Source organism: Eriocheir sinensis, chromosome 22, assembly GCF_024679095.1.
Source record: "Eriocheir sinensis breed Jianghai 21 chromosome 22, ASM2467909v1, whole genome shotgun sequence".
In the NCBI taxonomy this organism is placed as follows: domain Eukaryota; kingdom Metazoa; phylum Arthropoda; class Malacostraca; order Decapoda; family Varunidae; genus Eriocheir; species Eriocheir sinensis.
In genome coordinates, this window is record NC_066530.1 from 11,975,432 (window position 1) to 12,003,412 (window position 27,981).

General features: G+C 43.3%; 2 protein-coding genes across 3 annotated transcripts in view; both read right to left on the reverse strand.

Annotated features, from left to right (window-relative positions):
* Positions 1-1,277, reverse strand: part of LOC127002065 (ionotropic receptor 93a-like) — a 60,803-nt gene extending 59,526 nt beyond the window's left edge. Inside the window, exon 1 of the mRNA XM_050867502.1 lies at positions 1,057-1,277. The gene's annotated coding sequence lies outside the window, so the exon portion shown is untranslated. The remainder of the gene's footprint in view (positions 1-1,056) is intronic.
* Positions 1,278-5,799: 4,522 nt separating this feature from the next.
* LOC127002066 (cyclin-T-like) lies at positions 5,800-27,980 on the reverse strand. 2 transcript variants are annotated; one of them, XM_050867504.1, is made up of 8 exons: positions 27,802-27,980; positions 22,983-23,193; positions 22,132-22,255; positions 18,927-18,972; positions 16,278-16,368; positions 15,595-15,883; positions 12,329-14,604; positions 5,800-7,370 (listed from the first exon to the last, which is right to left on the reverse strand). In XM_050867504.1, exons 1-8 carry the CDS (start codon positions 27,945-27,947, stop codon positions 7,320-7,322), a joined length of 3,234 nt encoding a protein of 1,077 aa, XP_050723461.1. In that variant the 5' UTR covers positions 27,948-27,980; the 3' UTR covers positions 5,800-7,319. The 2 variants fall into 2 exon arrangements, with proteins under 2 accessions (XP_050723461.1, XP_050723462.1); XM_050867505.1 differs by lacking the exons at positions 18,927-18,972; positions 27,802-27,980 and having other exon boundaries at positions 22,983-22,997.
* Position 27,981: the final 1 nt, after the last annotated feature.

Here is a 27,981-nt window from a genome sequence, read left to right on the forward strand (position 1 = left end):
AATTTCAGGAGAGGTGGAGCACAAGGGCAAAAGATAAAAATGAGGGGAAAAAAAGCTCGCAAACAGCGCCCCCATAAGAAGAAAAAAAAGAGTTTGGAAGAATGGCCACAAGAGAGGTCAATTTCGGGAGGAGAGGTGTCTAGATACTCTTCTCTAACACACAAGCAAAATAATGGGAAAATGAAGGTCCACATCCTCAAACATTTCGGTGCGTTGTTTTTTTTTTTCGGTAAAGGTAAAGGAAACAGCTCAAGGGCAAAATAAACAAAGAAAAAACAAAATAGCCTCGCAAATCGCCGCTCCTGCTGAAGCAAACAGAATGAATGTCCAAAAACGAGGTCAATTTCCCACTTATGACCAGGCTTTCTTTTCTCTCCTACGACATTTCCTTTCTCCATTTATCTCCCCTTTTCCCTTTTTTCTCCTCTCTTTCCTTCTTCCCCTTCCATTTTCTGTTATCTATCCCTCTCTCTCCTTCCTTCTTTTCTTCCCTCTCCTCTTTTATTTTATTTTCACTCTCCTTCCTCCCATTCCATTTTTTCCCGTCTCACATTTGCTTTTGTGTTGTGGCACCAGGAATTTCCATGGGCAATTTTATGAGCCTATAGTGGTAGTTTGACAAGGCTTCTGCGGTACCATGAACGTAAAAACACTCATGAAAACAATACTGGTCTCCTTTGAGGCCTTTGAAAACAGTTGTTGTAAGCACTGAAACGTCTGAGATGCGGAAAATAAACTCAAGAACATACGAAGCCGAATGGTGGATTAAATTCGTCCTCGCGTTGCCCAAAAAGAGTTTGAGGTCCATATTATCAACCTCTTCGAAGGCTTAGTCCACTTTTTTTTTCCAGAAGGCTCTCGCGGAATATGTGGTTCCATGAGCCTGGAGGTAGTTTGCAAGGCTTCCGCGCTGTGAACGGGAAAAAGCACTCCTTCTCCTCCTCTGGCCTTGAAAAACGTTCGTAACCATACCCACAAACGTTTAATAACACGAGTAGTTCCCAAGTCGCGGCCATGTGAACTCTCCCCCAAATCTACCTAAATAAAGCCACATACCTCTTATAACGTTCGTGTTCTTAGTTTGTAGACTTAGCCAAGGGGAGAAGAAGGCCAGGACGTAGGGCAGGGCGGCAGGGATAAATATGGAGGAGAATTGAAGAAGGTCCGATGGGAGAGATTCCGGGCTATGAGAGATGGAATGGCGGGCGCGATCTCTTCCAGTCTCAACTCTCACTGCCTCTCCCTCTCCTGCTTGACATCTTCCTCTGGCGTGGGGGGAGGGCGGAAGGGGAAGCAGTGGGGGGCAGGGAGGAAGAGAGGGAGAGCAAAAGAGGAGTGATGCTGGGGGTGGGATGCTCGAGAGTTACCAAGTGCCTCATTTTGTAACGCTTGAATCTTAGTTGCAGTCCGTGGCCGCGAGATGGAGATTATACGACACGTCATGCTAGGAAGGAATTAAGGGTCGGGTGGATGGGAAATGACACTCTCGAATATTGGTTTGCCCTCCTTGATGATTTACTGATTGATAGTTTACTGTTGCAAGTAAACAACAAAGGAGAAGGGAGGAGCATGCCATCCCAACCCCCAGGCAGTACAGAGTGTGATTATACAACTAAGGATAAAGTGGTAAATAAATAAAGGCCTTGATTTAGTCAGGGGAGCAGACCACTTGTATTCATTGTCTTTCCTCGAGTTAAAAGGATACCAGGCTATTTTTCGAATCATAGAACATAAAGATTATATACGATAAGTTTTTGGTTGTTACTCACTGGAAAATCTGCTATATGCTTCATCTTTATATTTCCTTCCTTTCTTGCAGCTAAAATTCATTACCAGTTTTATTAATCATGATCTGTACCTCGTTTTGTTATGGTTAAAGGCGAATATCGTACCAGTCCCAACCCTTAGAAAGTCGAATTCGGATCCCTCGTTCAAAATTATAAAGCAGTCAGGATATCAAGTGTAGCCTACTGCTGCTGTGTTTTATTAGCTATTATCTTTTTCTCACTTTCCAATATATAAAAGGCGTCCAGTACCAGTTTCAGTTATCAATGCTCTTCTTGCAACGGCAGCTAAACACATTAAACCACCAATTACTTTATTTTTAGATTTATGTATATGGTTTAACAGCATTCTTAACACACAAGATTCTGACGTTTTGAATTTCTGAGCGAGTAATACGAATATGACTTCACGAGGGTTAAAATTGGTGTCTAACGGGAGTCTCTTAGCAACAAGAAAGGAAGGAAACGATGAAGATGAACGCGAACTTTTGATCTCTTGAATATATGGACGAGTGATTCAAATTTGCGATCTGTCGTATTTTATGGCCACAAGAATGGAAGGAAAAGACAGGGCATCCATTTCTTCTCTTCTACGACATTTCCTCTCTCCATTTCCCTCCCCTTCTCCCTTTTTTCTCCTCTCTTTCCTTCCCCTTCCATTTTCTGTTCTCTATCCCTCTCTCTCCTTCCTTCTTTTCTTCCCTCTCCTTCCCCCTATTCCATTTTTTCCCGTCTCATATTCTGCTTTTTATCCCCTTCTCCCTTCCTACTCTCCTTTTCATCATCCTTTTCCTTTTCAGTCTTTTTAAGCTGTCTCTATTCCCCCTCTCGCAACCTTTCCTCTCCTCTCCCTTCTCTCACATTCTCTTCACCTTTGTTCCTTCCTTCCCTTTCTTCTCTCTCTTCTGCTCTACATCTATCTCCCTTCTTCTTCATCCTTTCCCTCTCCATCTCCCCCTCTCTCCACCTCCCTCCCGTTCCTCTCCTCTCCCTCCTCTCACATTCTCTTCCTTCTCTTCGGCTCTCCTCCACGCACCCGACACCTCTCCGGAATCAATCAAGGTTACATGAATTATTTGGCTCAATTCAAAATGTCAGGAAAGTCACGGCCGGAAAATGCCAAGCGCTATACCTGTGTGTGGTTTAGGGTGAATGTGTGTTAGTGGCATCGGATCCTAAGCTATGGGGTGTTAGGTGTCATGTATAGAGGTTTAAATAGATAGATATGAGTTTTGATTGAAGGGGAGAAGAATTTGGTGTTTCTTCTTGAAGGCTACGATGTTAGACGAAGCTGCATGGAATTAAACGCCAAATATAAAAGTCTAATGGATTAAGAAGCAAGTTAAAGTAGCAATATTCAAGAGTTTGGGTGTTATTTACATTTTATAAAGTCACTGATGCAGGAAGAGAAATAAACGCGATGAAAAGATGGAAACTCAAACACGTGGAAAGATGGAAGCTCAAACACATGGTAACTAAACACTCAACAAAACTATACGGGATTAAACACCAAATATAAGACTTTTGGGATGAAGATACGAAGTTAAGTAGCAGTATTCGAGAGTTTTGATGTGTTTGAAGTCGAATGATACGGGAAGGGAAGAAACACGCTAGAAGGATGGAATAGACGCTCAAACACTCCCAACTGAACTATAGGGAACCAATCATAAAAAATATATATAAAGGTTGTTAGATGGACGCGTAGAACTTTGGTTTATTAATTTAGAGGAAGCTTAATTGGCATTTCTTCTTGTGTTATAGATTCGAGAAGCTTAATTGAAACGGATAAATGGAAACCCAAGAACGCAAGATGATTGATTGATTGATTGATTGATAGTTTATTGATGCAAGTAAACAGCAAAGGAGAAGGGAGGAGCATGCCATCCCAACCCCCAGGCAGTGCAGAATGTGATTATACAACTAAGGATACATGTGGAAGTAGCACCAGGAAACTAAAAAGATACAATGGTAGGGGACAAGGGCTAAACAAATAAAGGCCTTGAGTTAGTCAGGGGAGCAGACATAAGGGACTGAAAATATGAGCTACAATCTAGAGGCAAATGCAGGATACTGATTCAGGAGGACTACTAAATAAGGATATGGACACTCGAGAACGAAAGGTTACTGAAGAAGACTCGAGAAGACTAAAACAAAGGAATGAAAACCCAATAACGTAATTAATTAAGATGACAGGTTAGTTGATTCGAAAAGACAAAACGGACGACTGCAAACCCAAGGACGTAAGATGAGTAATGTTAAGATTCAAGACGGCTAAAGGGGCTATTACACTGGGCAAATTTTCCGTGGATCTTCAGTCAAACCACGATTTCCGCTGGCGTGGTTCTCATTGGTTTCTTGTTATTGCTGCTGTTGATGATGATGGTGAGTAACACCATCGTCCTTCGGAAATCGTGGTTGGACTGAAGATCCACGGAAAATTTGCCCAGTGTAATAGACCCTTTAACGGAGGAATGAAATTGAACGTAATGTAACTGAAGAACACTCGGGAAGATTAAACAGAGGAATGAAAACCCAAAAACGTAGAGTAAATCATGTTCATAGATTCGAAAAGACTAAAAGCAAAGACTAAACGTAACAAAAGAATGAAAACCCACGAACCAAAGATGGCTGATGCGTTAGATTCGGGAGGACTAAATGAAGGAAAACTCAAGATCGTAAGAAGACTGATGTTAATAGATTGGAGAAGACAAACGTAATGGAGGAATGAAACCCTGAGAACGTGAGGTAACTGATGCTGCGGTGAAGACGAGGTGACTCCGCCCGGCCAGCTGCCCGGCACCGCGGCTCGCTTCATCCATAATGCACAAATACCACCAGGCCAAGCCACCGGGAGCCACAGATAGCATTCCTTCAACACAAAGGTCACCGCCACTAGAATCGACAACTACCGAGGGCGCCGCAAGAGGGCACCACCTTATTGAAATGACTTTTCGGGAAGGAAGTGATGCAGAAGAGGGACGGTGCGGTGCGTGCCTTCCCTTCCCCTGCACCGGGGATCAGCAACTCATAATGCAAGGGGACCCGGTTTTTATGCTTCACAGAAAAAAATATATAATTATATGAGCCACAACACAAACACTTGGCTCACAAAATCAGAAATTTACCGAAGTAATGAGAATACTTTAAAACTATAGTTACATGAATTTGCCCCTTTGATGCCTTAAGATCTTTGTTAAAAAAAGAAAAAAACTTTTTTAAAGGTTAAGAATAACTAACTTACCATAGAACCACAGGAGTGTCCCGAAGAAACCGCATGTGGCTCATAAGCCACAGGACGCTGACCTGTCCTGAGCAGTACACGGATAGCACACAAAAGGGTTAGTCCTGACGCTGCCTCAGGCATAATTTTTGTCTGCATGTTACATAACTTTTCTAGGTTGAAATACATAATCCGCCGAGCTGGTAGCTACAGGCATATATCTGCTAGGATTCCAGGCAAGGACTCTTTTTGATTCCAAGACCACTACCTCTTGCTGACAAGCTGCCATTGATCTCGCAACTTTTCGGTCGCGAGTCCAGTACGAAACCTACTGAACCATCTGGACCTTTTTTTTCTTCTTTGGAAAAAGCTCTGATAAAGGTAAAGTAAATTTGGGAGCATCAGCTAATAGCTGCAATGTGGTGCAGTGCTGATCTCCATCCCATTGGCCCTTGAGCCTGTGGTGGGTGAGAACCCACTGGCCCAGGACACAAGGCCAGTTTAACATCCGGGTTACCAGTTTGCCTTCCCCAGATACCCACTGATTGAACAGCCTGAAAGGAAGGATGAACAGCTGGGTGGGCTTGGGAGGCCAACCTTTATATGGATATTTCGAACCAGCCATAGCTGTGGGGGCCCTGAGGGGGAAGGGGGAGAAAAGTTGGGTCTCCCTCATATTAACTTGATTCCTCATGTGGATCCCCCATGATGAAAGACCCCATTGGCACACCACTGCATATACATACAATAGGTAGGATCTCTAGGTTCATCTCTGGGAGTAAATAAAAGGCTTCATAAGTTTACAAAAACATTGTTTCACTTTGTACAACAACTGCTATACAAAAACTAATGCATGGGGTTTGTCCATGATTCATCACAAAAAGCATTGAGCAAAACTTGAACAGTTTCCTTTGCCAGATGCATTGATGTTCGGTTCACAAACTAACAACACAAGAATAACATTAATAGTAAATAATAAATATTTATAAACAGATAAGGTTACTTCACCTTTATGCAGGGTAAACATGACTGCCGGTGTTACCGTGAGAGTACCTGAGTGTGTGAACCAAAGTTGCTTCCTTCCTCCAGATCAGAGGCTATCAAGAAACTCCACAAATACGAGCTCCTGCAGATCTTCTCATTGAGAAGACGAATTTTTAAACTTAAAAATCCTCACAACATAACACATACATGCTGATGATACAAGCTCTGTGTAGTATGATTATGATGCATAAGTAGTAAGTACAATACAAAACGAACAGCTCAAGATTATTAAACATTTCTAGGTATGGGTAACTTCCTGTTCTTCAAGTTATGTTGCAGGGAGGAAAGGAGTGTGGGAGGGAGGGAGAAAGGGAGAAGGGAAACAATTCAACGGTGAAGAGAGGAGTGTCGAGGAGAATAAAGTGTCACACCCACAGCCGCAGCAGCGACGGGCCGAGGTGGTGACTCATCACAGCCGACGACCAGAAGACCTTTGCAGAGCTTCGTCCTCCAGCAGCGAGGGGTCCAGGCAGCCGAGGAGCAGGAGGAGGCGTTGACGGCAGCTCATGGCGGCCCACGGCTCTCAACAGGCAACTTGGGTGTACTAGCGCACGTTGTAAAGGCACACTGACGCTGACATGTCGCCTCCCACCCTGACCCAGCATGGCCGAGCATTGCGTTTGGACCCAGCTTGTTGTTGCCAGTGGTGGTGGGGAGTGAGCGGCAGAGGATGGGTGGCATGTGGGGCCTGGGAAACTGACTCAGTACTGTGCTGACACTGACTCAACTACTCAAGGAATACCGAGCAGAGAAACTCGTTCGTGACTGCCTGCCAGTTGACCCGTAATGTGCCAGAGGATAATGAAGAGACGTGGAAACATACAGAGTTACAACGAAGGACTTCCCAGTGCAGGCCGAGTCACACCCAACTAAGCGGACATTAGCAGAACACGCTACATGTGTTGTGAAGGCCATGTCCCCCCCCTGCACCCACCACCAGCACAGCCCAAACTCCCGACCCCAGAGCTGGTCCACCTCTTACGCTCTCTCCCCTCCTGGCTCACAAAACTAGCACTACTACACATAACTTTACATTTATTATCATTATTATTATTATTACTATTAAGACAATGATGTCAACTGTACAGTTCTCTTAGATTTCGACTATAAGCTCTTCTCCATAAAAGGTATTAAAGGCACTAGCAAAATATATGTGCCTTGACACCATCATATTGCCTTGTGGCCCAGGTAAGGTAAGAAATATTATACCAGCTCATGTTGGGTCAGGAAGGCTAGGTCATGTCAGGTCAGTTGCCTAGAGTGTGCTAGTACTACTGCCTCTGAGAGCTCCACCTACTGGGATCCAACTCCTTTATGGGTACCTGCAAAGCATCCAAACACCTCTCAGAAACCACCAGGGAAACAGCTTATATTAGTACACCTCATTCACAGTCAAGAAGAAACAGGTGTGTGTAGGAGGTACACATACAAACTGCATAAACGTGCAAGTGTTTTCTTTTCCATATAACTCTGTTGTATATGTGTATGTGTGAAAATGTGTGTGTGTGCTACACAATGAAGGCAAACCAAAGCAGACAAAAAACAAGTGCCAAAATCTACAAGTTGAAAACAAGAACAAGACGACTTCATGCAGGGTAAAAGGGTTTGACAAGATAAAATCAAATCAATTACATAAAACAAAACTACTGCAATGCACAACTTGTTACACAGATGCAAGTTACTTGATGACAACACACCAGAGAGGTTCTGGCCAGATAAAATCACATCAATCACTTACATAAAATAGAAGATATTTCAATGTATGATTCTTGGTATTAAGTGGATGTGTTATTTAAGGAAATTATTCACTTTCATTTCATGTGAATATTCATATTCATAATGCAAACTTGCAGCTTGCAGTTGATAACATGAGGTGCCTGCTTGTGACCAGAATAGTAGGCCTATCACAGTCCAACACAATGGCTTTGTGAGCATCCTAACCAAACAACTCTCCCAAGATCTTAGTTTTCTACAAAGTACCAATAACTACTACTGTTTGGTGTTTTAAAGAGCTGACACATTTGGCAATATTATAGAAAGACTAGTCTTTGGTGCTTGGTAAAGAAGCAAACTTGGGGAGCTGTTTGGTTTGAGTATAAAACCAGTGTGTTGAGCTGTGGCAGTGGCCAATACTACTGTGGTGGTGAAAGGTGAGCAACAATAAGACAACTTTATACATTCGGCAAGTGCAAGCCAAACTTGCAAGCCAATCTACCAAGAAGTCCTTGTTCTCAAAACTAAGTGATCTCGCCAGAGCTAATTCAATAGCACAACAGTGAGTGTTTCCTCCATTGCACAATATGCAGTTTTTGATGTAATAATATCCATGAATGAAAATGACATCAACTTTTTTCATGGGTACAATGAACTGGCAGTCAGTCTGTCCATCCCCACATGAATATAACAATCTAGGAGACTAAGGTAGACCATTCTCAATAAATAATATGGCAGGCATGGTAAATAAAAATAAGCTTATTGTCTAGGCTCATGTTTGGTCACAAAACATGATTTTACATTGCACAATAATCACCAGGCCAACTCAAGACGATGTTAATGACGGCATGATTGTACTGCTCCCAATTCATATTGGTTAGTACAAACAACGAATGAGAAAGCTCCATTACCATGATGAAGGGGTGTGTGTGGTGTGTGGCAGTGTGGCTGCTCCCTGAGGTACAAAGGTGAATGAGGGCAAGTAAACATCTCTCCTTAAAGGTTACTAAACTCCGCTCCAGCAGCTCCGTCACAAGCAATGTGCACTAAATAGCAACACCTTCATTCCTTGACCTCTAACCCACTTATCAAGACAGCATATGGTGGGTGCTGGCTGCATCAATGAATTTGCAGCAGTTATCAATCAATAGCATGAGAAAAATGTATCTGATTGCATGTCTTCCCCAGAGGATGAAACTATATGAACTGCATGCATGTTGTCCACAGGATCAGCGTGTCGGAGCATGTCAAGGCAGTCACGATGAAGGTGCTGCCATAGTTAGCATTGCTTTATAGACTTGCTGGAGCAGGGCAGAACAGATGAGCATGCAATATATGTAACAGGGATCTGAATGGTATCTACAATATGAAGGAGGGAACGGAATAAGGAGCAGCATGTCTCTGTGTAGTGGAATGATTATGAAGTAGATGAACTTGATATCTGGTACTTCATTGCCATTATTATGAAGAATGAACATGAGATTTAGTACTTAATGTCTAGTGATAATGATGAGCATGAATACAAATGGTTCTTCAGGAGTGATTATGCAGAGTATGAATGTGAGATTTGGTATTTAATGTCTGAGTACAGCTTAAGGCCCGGCATCCATTTGTCCGTGATTCATGGTCTGAGGCAGCCTCCGTGTCTCTATCCGTGTCAGTGTAGAATTGAACGCGTTGGAAAAAGGCTGAGAATCATCCTATCCCTGCTAAGGCTAAGGCAGTAATTCCAACACTTCTCTTCCCTTTAAAGTAGTCCTGCCTCAAAAGTTAAGTAAGACAAACGTAAAAACATATCTCATGCACATCCCAAGGACACGGGGACGGACACAGACACGAACACGGAGGACAAACAAATGGCTGCCTGGCCTGGGGTCACGCTACCGACAAAATGAAGAATGACGATGCGTGTGAAAAATAATGGAAATGAAAACGTGGAAAATTGAGTATATAAATAATAAATGTGAGATGATGGAATGGCTCCACTAAGACCCTCAAAAACACTATTTAAACTACCTTCAACAAGTACAGGGGCAAAATAGCTCTATCCAATGGCACAAAAGCAGGAGTTAGTTAACGATAGCATGCAGAGATCAGTTGTCCACATACAAGGTACGTCTTAATCTGTACATGATTTGAGGAAATTAATGAAGTGCAATATATATTCATGTAAACGTTCACTGCCCAGACACATTACATATTTAATAAAGGAAAAAAGTTGAACACCCAGAATAGTAGTGGCAGTATAAGCTGTAGTAATTAACAATCATGGAAGTTGTAGAAATAGTGGTGGTAGTAATAATAATAGCTGAAGTGACAGTAACCCAAAGTGGATCACCCAAGTTTGATTTGCAGAGTTGCCAAATAATAAACAAAAGAGGCAGAGTATAGCTATTGTATCACATTACCTGCACTACAAACTTACCCAGGAAATACTTCAATCTGCCGTTAGTTAGAATCAATGCAGCTAAACTATAATAAACTCTCACCGGATGTAAATAAAAAGCTTCCAATCTGGCCATACTATCAAATACTTCAATCTGCCATTAGTTAGAATCAATGCAGCTAAACTATAATAAACTCTCACCGGATGTAAATAAAAAGCTTCCAATCTAGCCATACTATCAAATACTTCAATCTGCCATTAGTTAGAATCAATGCAGCTAAACTATAATAAACTCTCACCGGGTGTAAATAAAAAGCTTCCAATCAGGCCATACTATCACTGTAATGGCAACTCTGCACGTGGGCTTGGTCTTGGGCTCACAAACTCTGACTTTTACATGAACATACACGGCAGATAGAAAGGAATGTGGAAAAGTAGATCACCTGTAACATGCCTTGCACAATCTACTAAAACTTTAAACTTAAATATCTCAATAAACTTTTAAATATATATCTCTCTGTATATCTTCACTTTATAAATTATGCGATTAACATACTCATAAGTTAATCATTAAAACACTTCACGCACAGCAATTACACAAACTGGCTGTGTATGTAACTGATGGCTTCACACATTAAAAAAAAAATACATATTATATATATTAGTTACACCTGAGTCTTGTTTGGAATTATGCTGAAATTGAAAGGAGATTTTAAAAGGTGTTGTAAGTATAAAAGCAATCTACAAAAATACTTGAAAACTTCTCTTTGCACTGGATGTCCATTCCTCTGTAATCTGTGTCTGTGTCTGCATCAAACAATATAATGGCTGATCATTTAAACATCATATTAGTTTTAAACAGTGACATGACTGCTTCTTCTTCATTTTCTACCCATTTTCAGGGATGTTAGTACTATGTCACACTTAAACCCCTTAAAAACCCAGCACTGTCTAATAACAGGTCCATATAACTACTACCCACTTTCTAGGACGTAAGGATTTAGCATTGTCACAGCTAAACCCCATGACCCATCACCGTCTAATAACTCTACCCCGAAAATGGGTCTAGAGCAGTGTTTCTTAAACTTTTTTGTGCAGCGGACCCCTTTTATTAAAATTACTCATGTAGCGGACCCTTTATTATTATAATTTTCCTCTTGAGTTTGAAAGTGTTTGCAGGTCATAATATACTTAATTACTTAAATTACTTCCATCCCAATGTGACTTAGCCACTGTAAAAAGCCATCAGGATTTGGTGCTACAAAAATAGGAATTTATGACGTTTTGGCCGAAAATTTGACTGAAATCGATATTAAAAATTATCCTGCGGACCCCTTGGAACATTCCACGGACCCCTGGGGGTCCGCGGACCACACTTTAAGAAACACTGGTCTAGAGAAACACCAACACATCCACATCACTGTTAAAAGAAAAAACAAATATGATGTTTAAAAAATCATGCCCCAGGAGAGGCTAAAAAAATATCCATGACCCCACCACAGCTGTCTATGGTGTGGTGGGCATTGCTACACTTCTTGCATTATACAACTCCCATAAAAGAAAATGTTTGATGCCTTGTAAAAGCCATGCCAGAGACAGACACAGATGAATGGTTGCCTGGCCTAGGGTTAGCTATCTTGTGCAGCCTCTGAGGCCAGTTACCCATGCTTACTCTGGGGGAGGTGGGGGAGGAGGGGTGGATGGGGGTGGGGGAGGGGATGGGGGAGGCTCAGGGGGAAGGGGAGGTTCTGGGGGGAGGGGTGGATCTGGAGGAGGGGGGTTAGGGAGAAGAGGCTGGGGAGGCATAGGCTGATGGGGGTGCATGAACACCTGGGGAGGGGGGGGTGGGGGGGGTCCCTGCATGTAAGGCATGGGGGCAGAGGGGTGGGGGAGAGGGGGCATGAATGGAGGAGGGGGATAGTTGAAGTTAGGGGGAGGGATGGGGTAGGGGTAAAATTGTGGGGGGTAGGGGTGGTTGGGGGGCCTGGGCTGCTGCATCATGGGTAACATTGGAGAGGGTGGTCGGGGGTGGGGAAGGCGAGGGGGGTAGTCAGGGCGGAGGCCACCCCTTCCTCGGAAGGGGCGAGAAAAGGGCTTCCGCTGCTGCTGCTGCGGGGGGTTAGGCTGAGGAATGTCACCTTGTTGTTGTTGTTGTTGAGGACCTGTACCCCTAAGACCCACCTGAGGGGTTGCGTGGCCGCCCCGCACCTCGCTGCCGTTGCGCGGGATCTTGGCCGGAAGCGCCTCCCCCGGGCTGTGGTCTCTCTCCCTCTTCTTGGACTCCTTGTCTGGACGCAGGCGGTCGCGGCTGATCTTGATTTTCAGCGAGGTAGTGGGCGTGTCACGGGCCAGCTCGCCGCCAGCCGGACTGCTCTCGGGCGAGGTGGAGGATGTGCCCCCGAAAAGGTCCTTTTTGTTCAGCTTGGACTTGTCAATCTTGAACTTGGGGATCCCCGGAGTGGAGGGCGGGCCTGCTGTGATGTTAGGATTGGCAGTGACAGAGACGGGTGCTGCAGGTGGTGCCGAGGCTGCGTGTGTCCTCAGCGGGGGTATGGTGGGCTTGGGGGTGTACATGATCTTGTCCTTGGGGATGGTGATCTTGATGGGTGCCGTGCCCCCATCACCCGCCGCGGCACTGGCAGCCTTGGCAGCCTTGTCTCTGTCCTTCTCCTTGTCTTTGTGCTTTTTGTGCTTCTTTTTCTCCTTGTGTTCTTTGTGTTCCTTGTGTTCCTTGTCCTTGTGCTTCTCCTTCTCTTTATGTTTATGTTTCTTCTTCTCCTTGTGCTTGTGGTGCAGGTGCTCGTTCTTGTGTTTCTTGTGGTCAGCAGGAACAGCGCCGGGGCCCCCACCTACCCCCGGCACCCCGGCCTCCCCCTGGGGTGCAGGTTGTTGGGCCTGGGGTTGCTGAGGTGGCTGGGGCTCCTTGGTGTGTTCAGGCTGTGGCACCTTCACCCTCAACACAGGCTCTGGGGGAGGCTTCTGTGGGGGTTCAGGGGTGGGCACGGGTGTGGTGAGGGGCGCCATGGGTGGGGGCTTAGTCGGGGTATGCGTGGCAGCAGCGTTGGCAGCAGCAGCAGCAGCAGCATTGGCAGCGTCGGGCCGTACCTTGATGGGCGTGGCGGGGTCGCTCAGAGCCGTCCGGTACCTGGTGTCCTCAAGCTTGGTGACCATTGGCACAAGCTCGGCCTCAGTACTCGCCCGCTGCTCGCTGCTCTTCTTCTCCGCCTCCCTCGCCGCTCTCTTACTGGAGCTTTTTGAGGATTGTGGCGTGGTGTGTGTGGGCTGTGGTGCTGCGACCGCCCCATTCGTGGCGGTGGCATTGGTATTGTGGTGTCTGGTGCTGTGGTGGTTAGCCCCCGCAGCCGGAGTCACACTCTCAGCTACTCTCGGTTCACCACCACCACCGCTGCCACCTCCAGCACTGGCGTTTGTGGTTGTAATATTGCTGCTTGCGTGCTGGTGTTGCGTTTGTGTTCCAGGTACCTGCTGGCTCTGTTGAGTAGGGACTGGGGACTTCTTCTGCTGCTGGGTAGGTGGGGCAAGCAGGTTGTTGTCCTCGATTATGGCCGAAATGTCTGGTTTAGTCTCCGTGTCTGAGTTGTCAAAGAGTTGGTCGGGAGGTCCGTCACTGAGGTTGAGGAAAGTGTTGTCGTTCATAAAGTCACTGAGGGCAAACTCGGGTAAGTCACTATTATTAAATATTGTATTGTACTGTGATTTCACTTCTTCCTTTGGTTCGGTTTTCACCTCCGCCTTCACTTTCAACAGCTCAAGCTTGACGGGCTCGGGAGGTTTGCGCTCCACTGCACTCTTCTGTTCCACTTTAACCTCCTTTTCCCTCTTTATCAGTGCGGAATCTAAGGACTGTCTAGAGGGCTTCACGTCTAACAATTGCTGCTGTTGTCTAATGTCCGACGCGCTAGGTTTCACATCACCCTGTAACCTCCCGTCTACAGCACTGCTACTAGTCCTGCTAGCCTTTTCATAGCGTTCACTATCACTACGTGCACTCAGGTCCCTTCTCTGTGGTTGCTGTTGCTGCTGCGGTGTCTCGGTGACTCTGAGGGACTCCAGTGAGGGTTGGGAGTCCCGCACCACCTGGGCAGCAGCGGAGTGGCTGTGAGTCTTGTGGTTGCTATGTACAGAGGCCTTGAGGTGGTCAGGGTGGCTGCCTCCCCTCCCGCTGCTACTCTTGCTATTCTTCGACCGCATGGGTAAGCCAGAGTGCACAGCTGCGTGGGAAGAGGCTATGGACGCCACCGCTGAGCTCACCGTCTGAGAGGTGTGGGAGGTGGAGACGAGGGCAAACTGTTTACTCTCCCTGGGGTCAACGATGTCTCTGTCTCGCATCTTTTCACGCTCCCTCCGCTCCTTCTCCCGCTTCTCATTGTATTCCTTGAGGTTCAGCTTTGAGGGCTGCTGGTGCTGGTGGGTCTGTGTGGCCGGCACCTTGATGGCTGAAAACAAGTGGCTCGGTAAACACCTGACCCATCCTCTTTTTATACTAGTAAAGAAGGCAGCTTAAGAGAAGAAAATAAATGAGATACAAATAAGCAAGCTGGATTTTAAAGTTGTTAGAATAATAAATGTTAATCCTTATTATAAAAAAGAAAATCATCCACTCTTCTAAAAAATAAATAAGATACAAATAAGCACAGTAGGTTTTTGAGTTGATAAAATAATAAATACTAATAGCCGTAAGAAAAATAAGTCAATTCTTCCGAGTTCTATAAATTGATATATATAAATACTGAGAATAAATTATTTTAACACAGGAATCATGCCCCTGAAAGTTTAAATGAGTTAAAAGCAATTATGAGTACAGACAATAAAACAAGACTGAGGGACATGGTAATAGGAAGAGACCATCAGTAATATAAATCAACAGAGAAGAAAAGTACTGGAGAAAGAGTGTAGGCAAGCAAGGGACTGGGTCTGCAGAGGGAGTGGACATCAGAACAAGGAGAACTGGACTCCTCTGCCATGGCCACCCTTTGGGGAAATTCCAGTGTATGAATAAAACAAGGATCCATAAATCTATCCTTTCTGTGCATCTTCACCAAGTTGATAGAAAGTCATGTGCAGTCAATAATTAATCAAGACAGTCATTACATCTCTCCCATTCACCAATTACACAATCTAGAATAAATATATCTCTTACCTATCAATTAATATAGTCAGTGCATTTTTCTTCTATCAGATAGCATTCAATATTCACCTATCAACTTATTCTTAATCAATAAATCTAATGTACTCTTCATCAATACAAACTTATGCTCAATCAATACAACAATTAACACATCCCCCACCCACCAACTAAGAGACGATGAGACATACCTACAAGACAATCATAACCATCAGTGAACCCATGTCCCACAAAGACGAGGGAGGGGAACCATAGAGCCGTGAGGTAATTTGGAAACACCTACCACCAAGCCCCTCCATACCTGCTTTACTATGGGAGTTGTGGTCATGGGCACGGGAGGACAGGGTGGAGGACTGGGCACTGCTGGGGAGAGCAGAGCGGGAGGACGGGGCCGCCACGGATGATGACCCGGGCTGGCCGCCGCGCCCTCGGTCCTCAGTGTGTTGCGAGGAGTTCATGATCTTCTTCAAGCGGTTTGGACACTTGTCGAGGATAGTGAGGAACTCTGCCGTGAGGGTCTCCAGCAGCTCCAGGGTCACGGTCTTGTCCACATACCAGAACCAGTCCCTGCCCTCTGTTACCCTCTGGATCTGTGGGGCAGTGTGATGGTTAGGTGGAATGATGGTTCAAGTTAGACTAAGGAATAGTAGGGTGGTTTGGTTAGGGTAAGGAACAGTAGAGTGATGGTCAAGTTAGGGTAAGAAACAGTAGGGTGAAGTTTAGGTTAGGTGATGAACTAGGTGGTGAAATTAAGGTGAGAACAATTAGATGAAGTCCAAATATGGTTAAGTTAGAAGAAAGAACTGAAGGGTTAAGTGTATGGATGGTTAGGTTAGGGGTAAAGAACAACAGGGATTATGGATGGAGAAATTAAACTAAGGAACAATAAGGTTAAGTGTAAGGGTGGATAAGTAAGGGTAAGCAACTCAAGTCATGAGCTACCATTTGCACCTTAGTAAGTTTAGGTCTCTCAGCAGCACTTACTTCATAGTGGCTCCATGTGCAGACAATATAGATGCAGACACAGGCTACCACTGTTGGCTTGTACTGGAGGCACATGGTGGTCATGTGAAGACTGGGGGGGAAAAAGAAAAAGAGACCGTCAGCCAGCGTCTACATCATACAAAGTCTGACTGAGTGATAAGGAATCTGGAGATGCCTTATTTTAAGTCATATAAATTACAGTGTTTAAAAATGCTCAGAATGGGAGCATAGGTCCTGAAGCAAGAGGAACGCCTTCCAGCCCCGAAATGATTGACAACCTAGAAAAGAGAAGACGGGATCTTAAGGTATTGAGTTTGCTGTACTGTTCATGTGGTCACCCTCCAGACAGACTAAGTAGGCCCACTGAAATGGCTGCTTGCCCCTGCCCTTGCTCTCTACTTGTTATACACCCCTCCAGGAATCATCAGCTGACCCATAACAAGCACATTACTCAGTATTTGCAGCTGATCGCATGCACAGTGTCCCCACTTTCTCATTCCGGATGTAAATAAAAATAATAAGCACATAAAAGTAATTTCAAGGTTCTAAGTTTACTACCAATTCCATTGCAATTTCATAAATGTAGAATTAAAAGTAGTACAAAGTTGAACATTAGCTTAGCAATATTCATGCATGTCTTCAACCAGCCAGTCTAAACAATGCCATCAGCGCCTTTGTTAGGAAGACCAAGTCATTACAGTTATTTGAAGGAACTACATGCAAAGAATTTTTCCAGAGATGTATCTCAGAGACCGTGAATTACAAACAACACCACGGCTCATCACATTAGTGAGTTATCACAGCCAAGGGTACTGTGGAACACCCTGTTAGCATACCCATCTGTCCACACATCAATTTTCTTAGACAGGAGAATTGTGAAGTGAACTCTATACCTTGCTCCAATCCATCTGTCAAAACAATGCTCACTACAGCACCAGCTTCATTCCTCTACCCATAACCTGCACATGGTGACAGCATTAGGTGGGCAGCTGCCTCAAGCTTTTCAGTATCAACACCTCACCCAAAATTATCTCCCTTGGAATCTGGTCTTTTTCATATATTGTAGTTTGTTTTACTTTGTTTTTCCTTTAGCCTGCCTCCTATACCATATACCATGAAACAAAATGTTATATAACGTTCATGAAGAAAAGCACATTTGATAGTATTATTTTTCCTTCACAGCCAATGCATGTCAAGAGTGTGTGTCTTATTACACCCTAGAGGAACAGTGGTGCATTGAAGTGCAACGGTACAGTAATGATGACGCTGTTGTTGATTGGTAAGCATTGTTTCCACAGACTCACTGGGGACAGGGTATAGCACCAGCTGTCAAACTACTTGCAATGTGCACACAGGAACGTCAGCTATGATTCCCGAGAAGACTGGTAGGCTGTATGTCACAAGCGGCAGAGAGCAGGCTGTTGCTGCGCTTGACTATTATCTTTCCCAGTATTATGTAGTGGCACATCAACTCCCTCTAAAGCAACTTAAGAGCTACCCACACCAACACTGAGGGATAGCCCCTTCTGGGTGCAACAGAGTGTAGCAGGAGAAAGGAGCAGGGCACTAGCTAGTCCAGTGCTGCCAGGAAGAAGCTACCGGGAATCAGCAACCTATTTCCATCATGGTACATCCTTCTGGCTGGGCAAGTGTCTGTGTCTGTGTTCTTACCTATTTGTATTTCTATAGGACTGAGTCAAGCTCATAGCATCCCAGACCTCTGTACATTACAAAATATTTCATGAATGTGTGTGTGTGTGTGTGTGTGTGTAATTCATCATGGCCTAATCACGAGTTGGACTCACTTTCGCCAGCAGGTACCCTCACGACATGAGCAAGTGCTCATTATTGTCGATCTCTGGGTACTACCAGGACCTCACACACCACACACCCCATCCCCCTTGCTCAAGGGGGGACAGTAACCACTCCTAGCCAACGGAAAGAATCCAGCCCAAGCGGGGCTCAGACCAATGCCTGTTTGGCCGTGAAGCCTTGCAGTGCGGCACTCTAACCGATTGAGCTACCAGAGCGGTGTGTGTGTGTGTGTGTGTGTGTGTGTGTATTTAGTTACCTAGTTGTAGCTTTACAGGGCCTGGGCTTACGCTCGCGTGGTCCCGTCTCCGTATCTGTATTTGTCCAACTGTGTGTCTGTGTGTGTGTGTGCACGCCACCTAAATTTTACAAAATTTGAAAGAAATTTTTTACTATTTACTTCATATGAAGACACAGGAATATGAAAATAACATGTTTTAAACCCGAAGAAAACTGAAATTTATAGAGATTAGTACAGAAAATAAGAAACAAACCTGCTACCAAATATATAATTTTAAACATGGAAAAATCACTTCTGCAGTGTACGCCAAAAAGGAGTTTGTGAAATAACTAGGAAGTGTGCCAATAATATTGGGAAGTCTTGCACCAAGCTGTACAAATGATCTTTCTTGTCTATTGTTTATGTTGATGAGTGAAGTAAGAAAGGCTGGAGTTGTGTGGAGCCTCAGCCAGAACAGAGTTGTGCATGAGGAGAGATAGGCAAATGCAGGCCAGAACAGCACAGCTGGTGAGCTGTCATCCTACTGGACTGTTAAGAGTGGGGCCCATGGACATGGTACTGGCAGGAGTGACAAACAGTCAGCCAGTGATAATAACCTGCTGGTGGCCATGAAATACGAGGTTTGGGCCAAATCTTTGGTGGCTGTTGTTGTTGAGTGTCGGTCAGCACAGCAGCATCAGAGCACAGTAGTGGGTGACCCGCAGCCGACCGCCCCTCCAGGGCAGCCAACCACCGGGAAAAGAAAAGACAAACACTTTTAGAACAATGTGTCCACCTACCTTGCCACACAAGACTCACCCACCAGGCCCTTCACTCTGCACAATGCAAGGTGCAGCCACTCACCCGCCACGCACACTCCACAGGCAGTGCCGAGGCTCACCCTCACCCCACACAATGTACACACTAACACCAACACTCCCATAGTCCAGCACAGTGCCACTCACTCATTAGGGGAGAAGGGTTGACATATTTGAGGGGACTTGTGAATCAATATCTTAATTAAGTTAGGGAACTTCAATAAGGCAAAACAAATCAAAGAACAAATTTGATAATATAGTGCCTTTCACACCACAATTTATGCTAAATATATATTGCACCACAAATTTCACATAAATATGTAAAAGCTTAATTAATAATATGAACAGCTTCATTCAAGATAATGAGCTTTATATAACAATATATGCCACAATAAAATTATCAATACTTAAGCTAAGATTAACATTTCATGAAAAATTATTTTCAATAAACTATATAACAGAATTCCCTTCCCCACACTCTCCCACACAGGGCAGGGTGGAGGGGTCCAGACTCATGAGGAAATGGATAACATGAGTCGAGGAGAGAGGAAAATGTGAACAGTATAAGCAGTACATGTGCTGAACTTAACGTGATGTGGTATGCAACATAGCTTGGGCTATCTTAATGATGCAATAAATGAAGACCACCAGTAGGAGGAGAGGGAAGGCAGGGTCAGTAGAGGTATTTGGTGTATGTACATAGGTATGAATTAACATGATCTTCAAGTAATGTGGTGGGAAGGAAAGTGATTTAAAGGTAAGAACAGTAGATGGTTACATAACACCCTGCCTGTCGGCCACACAATGAGTGAGTGTTGTGTCTCAGGGGCCATGGAATGCTGGAAACACGCCACCCAAACCAGATTTGTTAAAACCGGAGTATGGATAATGTTAGGTGCTTAATACTAGTACAGGGTTCTCCTCTAGAAAAGTGTGTAGCTTCCAGGATGACCATAAAAGTACCAATAAACCATGAAAATGCCACGATATAAAAACATTAAAGAAGAAATTCAGAGAGAGAGAGAGAGAGAGAAAACAGGACTACCGGTGCCAGTTGGGGTCAACAAACCTTGCATACTCAAGGTCATATGCAGACACCACCACCACCACCAATTATTTATCAATCACCACAACCTTTGCACATGTCTGCAACACTCTGCAGTACTTCTGCAACACTTTGCCTACATGTAGTCACAGAAAATATACTTTGCAAATGATTAAAAGAAAAAGAATGGTAAGTGATAAAAACTGCAGTGTATAATTTAAAATGAAAAACATTAGCAGTGTGAAGGAAGAAACAGACTAGGGCTAAAGGATACATTAACCCACACACTTAGAACAGAAGGCCACAAGTTCCAACATACACAGGTACTAGAAATATAAAAGGAAATGAAACCTTGCAGAGGGTAGCTAGAAATTAATAAATATTAGCAGTGAGGGCAAGAAACAGACCAGAGTTGAAAGATACTGTTTACCCACAAATTTAGAACACAAGGGGACAAATTTCAACAGAAGTTGGTCCCAGATGTATAAAAGGAAGGGAAACTTTGCAGAGGTTAGCTAGAAATTAAGACAAATTAGCAGTGTGAGGGCAAGGAACAGACCAGGGTTCAGAGATATCATTTACCCACACATTTAGAACACAAGGGCACAAGTTCAACATACATAAGTACCAGAAATATAAAAGGAAGTGAAACCTTGCAGGGAGTGGCTAGAAAGGAAGAGATAGATTAGCAGTGTGAGGGCATGAAATATACCAGTAACTGAGACCATTAAGAACACAATTATCAACATAAACAGGTACCAGCATTGTAAAAAGGAGTAAAACCTTGTAGAGCTATAAAGGAAGAGATAGATTAGGAGCGTGAAGCAAGGAATAGGCCATGGTTTAGAGTTTGTTTACCCACACATGAAGACGAGGAAAAAAGTTCTAACACAACTGTACAAGGACAAAATGAGAAATTGAAGGAAGCATATGATGGCATGATACAATATAAATTATCAATATTCATGAGACCTTGCATTTCACCTTTTCATTCCATACCAAAAAGATCGGTATACATAATTTCCACCTCTTTCTCAAACACAAAAAGCCACTTAGGTGAAAAATGGAGATAAAATAAGACAACAGCAATAACAAGAGAAGCAGCAGGAACACAGTAGCACCTCCTTGCAAGCCAAATGGGAGGAAGAGGGAAAAAATTACCCCGTATTTTTGAAGAGGTGAATGAAGTATAGATTTGGCTAGGAGGTGGAAGGGAATAAGAATGGAGATAGTCTGAAGTTGTCTATGAACTTATGAAGCCTGGAAGTACTGGGAGGACAGAAATGAAAACTAGCCATGTAGAAATCTGCAAAAATGAAGGCTTCTGATGCATATTTTTGTGAGGTGTAGAGAGGTGCGTTGAAAGATAACAGTGGGTAGAGTGCCATAATGGGTATAGCAATAGTGGAGGTACAAAAATGACAAACAGTGATCTAGCCATGCATATTCTTGCGTGGAGATGGAAGCATGTGTAAGAGGGTGTGAGGATTTAAGTGGAAGGATGTGACTGATAGTATGAGTGAAATGACTAAGTGAGACTGGTTGTACTAGGGTGAATGAGTGGGATGACTGTATGAAGTTAGCAGATGACAATGTGAGGCTGTGTAATTGAGTGTATGTGATTAGGTGAATGAGGGTGAGTGTAAGAAGCTGAGTGAAGCTGGATGAATGAGACTTTAGTTTATGAGAATGTATGAGGCTGGGTGTATGAGAATAGGTGTATGAGTGGGCATACGAAGCTGACTGAATGAGCCTGAGTGTGAGACTAACTGTATGAGGTTGACTGTATGAGACTGACTATGAAATTGGGTGTATGAGACTGAGTGTGAGATTAACTGTATAAGGTTGACTTTATGAAACTAACTATGAGATTGGGTTCATGAGACTGGCTGTATGATGTTGACTGGAACAGACTGGCAGCATGGAAGGGTTTGCTGGGGGGTTGAGGCTGGCACTTACCGCGCACGAGCTGGCAGCACTTGACCACGTGGGTGTGGGGGTGGTCTATGGCAACGTCAAAGCCCAGGGTCTGCAGGAGGATGTTCTCATTGACCACCAGCTCCTGCGCCCGCTCCAGGTAGCCCTATGGAGGTGACGAAGGAGAAATAAATAAGGACAATATCATCATATGGAAAGACAGAAGAGCATGTTTCATTTTCTTTTCAGTGTTCATATTAAGGGTTGTCAGAGAAGACCAGCTCTTTCCATTTGTTCCTCTCCTCTGCATCTTCCTCTACCATGACAAATGCCAGCATGACTTTCCCTACTATATCCATAAATTTGGTATAATACTTAAGTGATAAAATAGTAGAGAAGTAGCCTTAAACACATACGAGAATGATAAGACAACAAAACAAAATTGTTATATGGTAAATTGTGCATGAAAAAGAATACCACTGGCTCTAAACCAAAAAAAACAATGATAGTAACTGCAACGAATCAAGAAAACAGAATTGCATTTACGTTATACAAAAAACATTGATACTTGCACTAAACCATGAAGAGAATGACATTGACCTTAAATAATAATAAAAAAAAGGAAAAAATAGGAGGCTGAAAAAAGACAAAATATACAGGGTAACAAGATAATTTAAACAGGATAATATTCTGACACTGGCAAAAATAGCAGAGCAGTGACATTAAACATACAGTAAAATAGAATGGTATGAATACATAAATAAATACCCATGATATAAATTGTAGATATCACAATAGTACTGGCACTAAACCAAGAAAAACAGTATGGAAAGTTGGATTTTATACTTAGAGAAAGCTTGGAGTACAGCCACAAAATAAACAGTGGTCCTCACCTCAGACTGCGTGTCAAGGGCGGGCTGGTCCCTGAAGAGGCAATGGTAGGCCACCTTGATGACATGCTCCAGCTTCCGGGGCTGCTCCTCCACCTTGGCTGCCAGGAAGAGGGCGGCCGGCGCAATGGCATTGCGGTGGAAGCGGGTGAAGGGGTGGAACATGTAGAAGCGGTGCATGTACACGATGGCGGTGTTGATTGCCAGCTGGTTACTGTGAGGCTTGAGTTAAGGAAATACTTGGCAGGGTTGACTTGGGTGCAAAATGCTGATTAAATAAAGATATGGGTAAAAAAAAGTAAACATTCTGAGGGAGATGAACTAGGAAGAAAAAATAGTACAAATGAAATGCAGATCAAAAAGTTCCGAAAAGTGGATTCATAAGGAGAGGAACTAGATAACAATAATATAAAAAAAATGCAGACCAAATAGATGGGGAAAAAGTGAAAAGTCCTAGCGTAAAATGCAGATAATGTGGAAAGTTATAAAAAATGAAGGACCATAAGGAGAGTAGGAAGAAACTATGAATAATATGAAAGAAACTAAAAAAAAGTAGGATAAGGAGAGCTGGGAAAAGATTCAGGGCCATTTCTTAGAATACCAGTGCTAATAAAATATTGAAAATAAGTAAGATGTAAGAATTTGTCATACCAGTACATCAAATCCCACAGATGCTGGCATGAAAACCTGATGCAGAGACCTAACCAATTTGCTTCCGAGTTGAACCAGCATTTATAAAGGTAGTTATCTTTAAATGGTCCATTAACATAACAGTGTTTAAATAGTAGAAGAAAAAGTCATAACACAAACCCATTGATGCTGGCCTAACCTATTTGCTTCTGATGGAGAAACTAGCATCAATAAGGGTAGCTACACTGAAATGATCAATTAGCATTTTAAATGTTGTTTAAATACTAAAAACTAATGTGACAAAACAAAAGCCAAATGTCGCTGGCACAGAAACCTACCGCAGACAGGGAACCAGTTTGCTATCTAATGGTTTAACTTGAGATAAATATAAATAAGCTATATAAATAAAGCAAGACAATAACAAATCCAATCCCAAGGTCAATGGTACTTGTTGCCAGGAAGATGTTCTACAGTGAATCTACACTATCAATACTATCATGCAAAACAAAAGCAAGCCACAATAAAAAGGAAAATTGCATTTGGTGGCTTAACTAGAACAAAACAAGTTATCAGTGAACCAAGTGCTATCAGGACACCTCTCCTCCTGAAATTGGCCTTTCTTTCGGCCACCTCTTTTGATTCTTTTTTGGGAGCAGCGAGTAACGGGCTTTTTTTTATTATAGTTTTCTTTTTTTTGCCCTTAAGCTGCCTCCTTTGTTGTAAAAAAAAAAAAAAAAAGTCATGTCGACATCTATCCAAGGCAATTGTATTGTGGTGTTACGTAACAAATGGGCAGTAAGGGACCAAGGGGTGAGTGACCAAAGCATGCATATGAATTCCAATATGCCAAAATACAACTATTATCACCATCTCAACATTTCCAAGACCAATAATGCCCATTACAAATTAAGATGTTCCAAAATGTTAATATTGGCATGCAAACCCAATATTAAGTTAAAATAATAAGGAAGACATTCTTTGGTGGATTAACCAAACAGGAAAAAAATTAGTAGTGACCCAAGTTGAAAGCCTTTGATGCAAGGAACGTGTATTAAGGTGTTATAAAACCAGAGAGCAGAATGAGGTTATGGTGTGAATGACCTCAAGCATGTGTATCACAGTTAATATAATAAAATAACTCTTATCACCATGTAGACAAAAACTGACTCATCCCCAAGGTCACTGGTATACTTGTTTCTAGGTAAAAGTTCCAGACAAATAATACTGTCTGTCATGCAGCACCCAATATTGTCAAAATAAATAGGAAGGTAGCATTTTGGAGATTAGTAAGAACAAAAAAGTTATTCGTGAACCAACTTTGACATAGAAAAGGCAAGGCAGGTGTATTTAAGGTCCTATATAAGCAAGGACCAGAATTGGGACATGGGGTGAATGACCAGCAGCATGTTATCAGTTCTAATATACCAAAATACAACTTTTACCACCACCTAGACATAAATAAACCCATTTCCAAGGCCATTACTATCCATTTCCAGTTAATGTTCCAAAATGTTAAATACTGGCAAGTGGAACCCAGTAACAAGTCAAAATAAACTGGAAGATAGCATTAAGTGGGATTAACTAGAACAAGAAAGCTATTAGTGAGCAAAGTTTGATGTTATTTATCCAAGGCAAGTGTATTAGGGTGTTACATAACCAAAGAGCAGCATGGGGGTATAAGGTGAATGACCTCAAGTATGTCTATCACAGTTAATATACCATAAAAATGCTTTTATCACCACATACAGAAATATACCAATTCACGGGGCCACTAGTCCCTGTCTCTGGCTAGATGTTCTACACTGTTCTTATTGTCATGCAGAACCCAATATTGTCAAAATAAACAGGAAGATAGCATTTAGTGGGATTAACTAGAACAAAAAAACTATTAGTGAACAAAGTTAGATGGTATTTATCCAAGGCAAGTGTATAATGGAGTTATATAACCAAGAGCAGCATGAGGCCATGGAGTGAATCACCTCAAGCATATTTATTCACAGTTAATGTAGGAAAATTATGTCAAAACAACACTTTTGTCACCAAGCACACAAAAATAAACCCATTCCAAAGGTCACTGGTATTTGTTTCTAGCTAGAAATTCTATACTATAAATACTGCCATGCGGAACCCAATATTATGCCAAAAATAAAGCGGAACCCAATATTATGCCAAAAATAAAGAATTACATTTTGTGAATTAGAACAAAAAAAAGATCAGTGAACAAGGTTGTTATTTATGCAAAGGAACAGGTATTGGGGTGTTATATAACCAAGAAGCAGCATGGGAATGTGGGGTGAATGACCACATGAATGTTTATCACAGTTAATACACTAAAATACACCTTTCATCTCCATCTAAACATCAATAAACCTGAAGTAAATCCATTCCCAAGGCCACTAGTGTCCATTTCCTAAGGTCTTTAGTGGCCATCCCAATTTAATGTTCCAAAATGTTAATACTGGCATGCAAAACCCAATATTGTCAAAATTGAAAAAAGGAAGGTATCCTTTAGTAGATTAACTAAAAAAAATATGCTATTAGTGAACCACAGTTGGTGCTATTTAAGCAAAGGAACATGTATTAGGCTGTTATATAACCACAGAGCAGCACAAGGATGTGGGGTGAATGACCGGAAGCATGTACATCAGTTAGTATGTTAAAATACAAATTTCATTCCCATCTAAACATAAATAAATCCATTGCCAAGACCACTAGTGTCCATATCCTAAGGTCATAAGGGTCCATTTCCAGTTAGATGTTCCAAAATGTTGATACTGACATACAGAACCCAAAACGAAGTTAAAACCAATAGGCAGATGGCTAAATGTGGTGAAACATGCAAATAGTTGATCAGCCAAACATTTCCAAGGCCATTAGTGTCCATTTCCCAAGGTCATTACTGTCCATTTCCAGTTACATGTTCCAAAATGTTAATACTAGCATGCATAACACGAAAAAATAAGTCAAAACCAGAAGATAGATTCCAATTTGTGGGTGAATACACAAATACTTGATCAGCTAAACATCATTCATACTAGGAAAAGGCAATCAGCTGGTCTGTATTCCTTGGACAGCATGGGGTGAATGACCACACGTGTGTACCTAGGCTGTACAGATCACAACACCACGCCTATGACACTACACAGGAAAACTCCACGCCAGAGATATCGAGTGCCAGTTTCCATGACGTAAGGCCCACGGCGTCACACAGGCACGTCCGCATATCATTCCCGGTCCGCATTTGGCACCGAGAACACTGCAACTCGGGTAGGAAGGGTGGAAGGAGGGGAGGAGACTAAAAACTTCTACGACTGATGGAAGACAAACACGAACAATAAAATACGTAACCCATATCAATATACTAGTGACTGAAAGCTGGAAACGTAGGGAGAATTATAAATAAATGCCTAAAAAGCAGTACGACGCATCAGGTTTAGAGGAATAGGTAGGAAGGCCACAAGCTTGCACCATGCCCTGCAACGCTCGGGTTCATGTTACATCACCTAGAGCAATAACCCTTGACCTTTATACGCCATTTAAACGACCTAGCGCATCACAATAACGCCACAAATCGAGGAATACACACGGGGTTGGGGAGGCACAGCGGGAAATGGCCATAGAGCAACGAGAACATGTTTAGGTCATGGGCAACAACATGGCTGCCGTGGACCACAAAACGGCGCCATGGTACAAAACTACCACGTATATACACTTTAAACCCCCCTGTAGTGAATTACTTGTGGTATTTATTTTCTAGCATCCCTCTAGACCCCCGGGGAAAGACAAGCACCCGTGGGAAAGTGTTTAATGGCGCACAGTGACCCTGAACATGACGATAGCGAGGAGGCCCCAAACCCCGTGGTAATCACTTTAATGGACCCTGTGGTGAAACCCTTAGCTTATTTATTATCTAGAGGCTCTTTAGACTCCAGGGAAAACACTAGCACCCGTGGGAAAGGGTTTAATGGCGCACAATGACCCTGAACATGAGGGGAGGCAGAAAGTCCAAAACGCCATGGTAATCACTTCAATGGACCCCGTGGTAAAACCCGAAGTATATTTATCATCTAGCATGTCTTTAGAACCCAGGGGAACAGCCAGCACCCGTGGGAAAGCGTATAATGGCGCACACTGGCCAGGAACATGAGGGGAGGAGGGCGCCAAGGTTAGCACACGCCACACAAAAGGATACACTTGCAGCCGCTGGCCCATGTCCTGGATGAGGTTTGCCCCTTGCTGGCGGTAGGATAGTTCTTTCTCGGCGTCTATTCCACATCGTCTGCTGGGCGAGTTGTTGAGCTGCTCCCGCGTGAAGTACCACCGCTCCTCCGCCGCCATCAGCACAACACCGGACTCGTGACGTCACCGGAAG

What these genes read in the sequence shown, in the direction of transcription:
- LOC127002066 (XM_050867504.1), bottom strand. Translation starts at nt 27,947, where the DNA reads ATGGCGGCGGAGGAGCGGTGGTACTTCACGCGGGAGCAGCTCAACAAC. An exon ending in CCCTTGACACGCAGTCTGAG is followed by an intron (nt 22,256 to 22,982) that starts GTGAGGACCACT and finishes TCACCTCCATAG; the next exon opens with GGCTACCTGGAGCGGGCGCA. An exon ending in GCACATGGAGCCACTATGAA is followed by an intron (nt 15,884 to 16,277) that starts GTAAGTGCTGCT and finishes ACTGCCCCACAG; the next exon opens with ATCCAGAGGGTAACAGAGGG.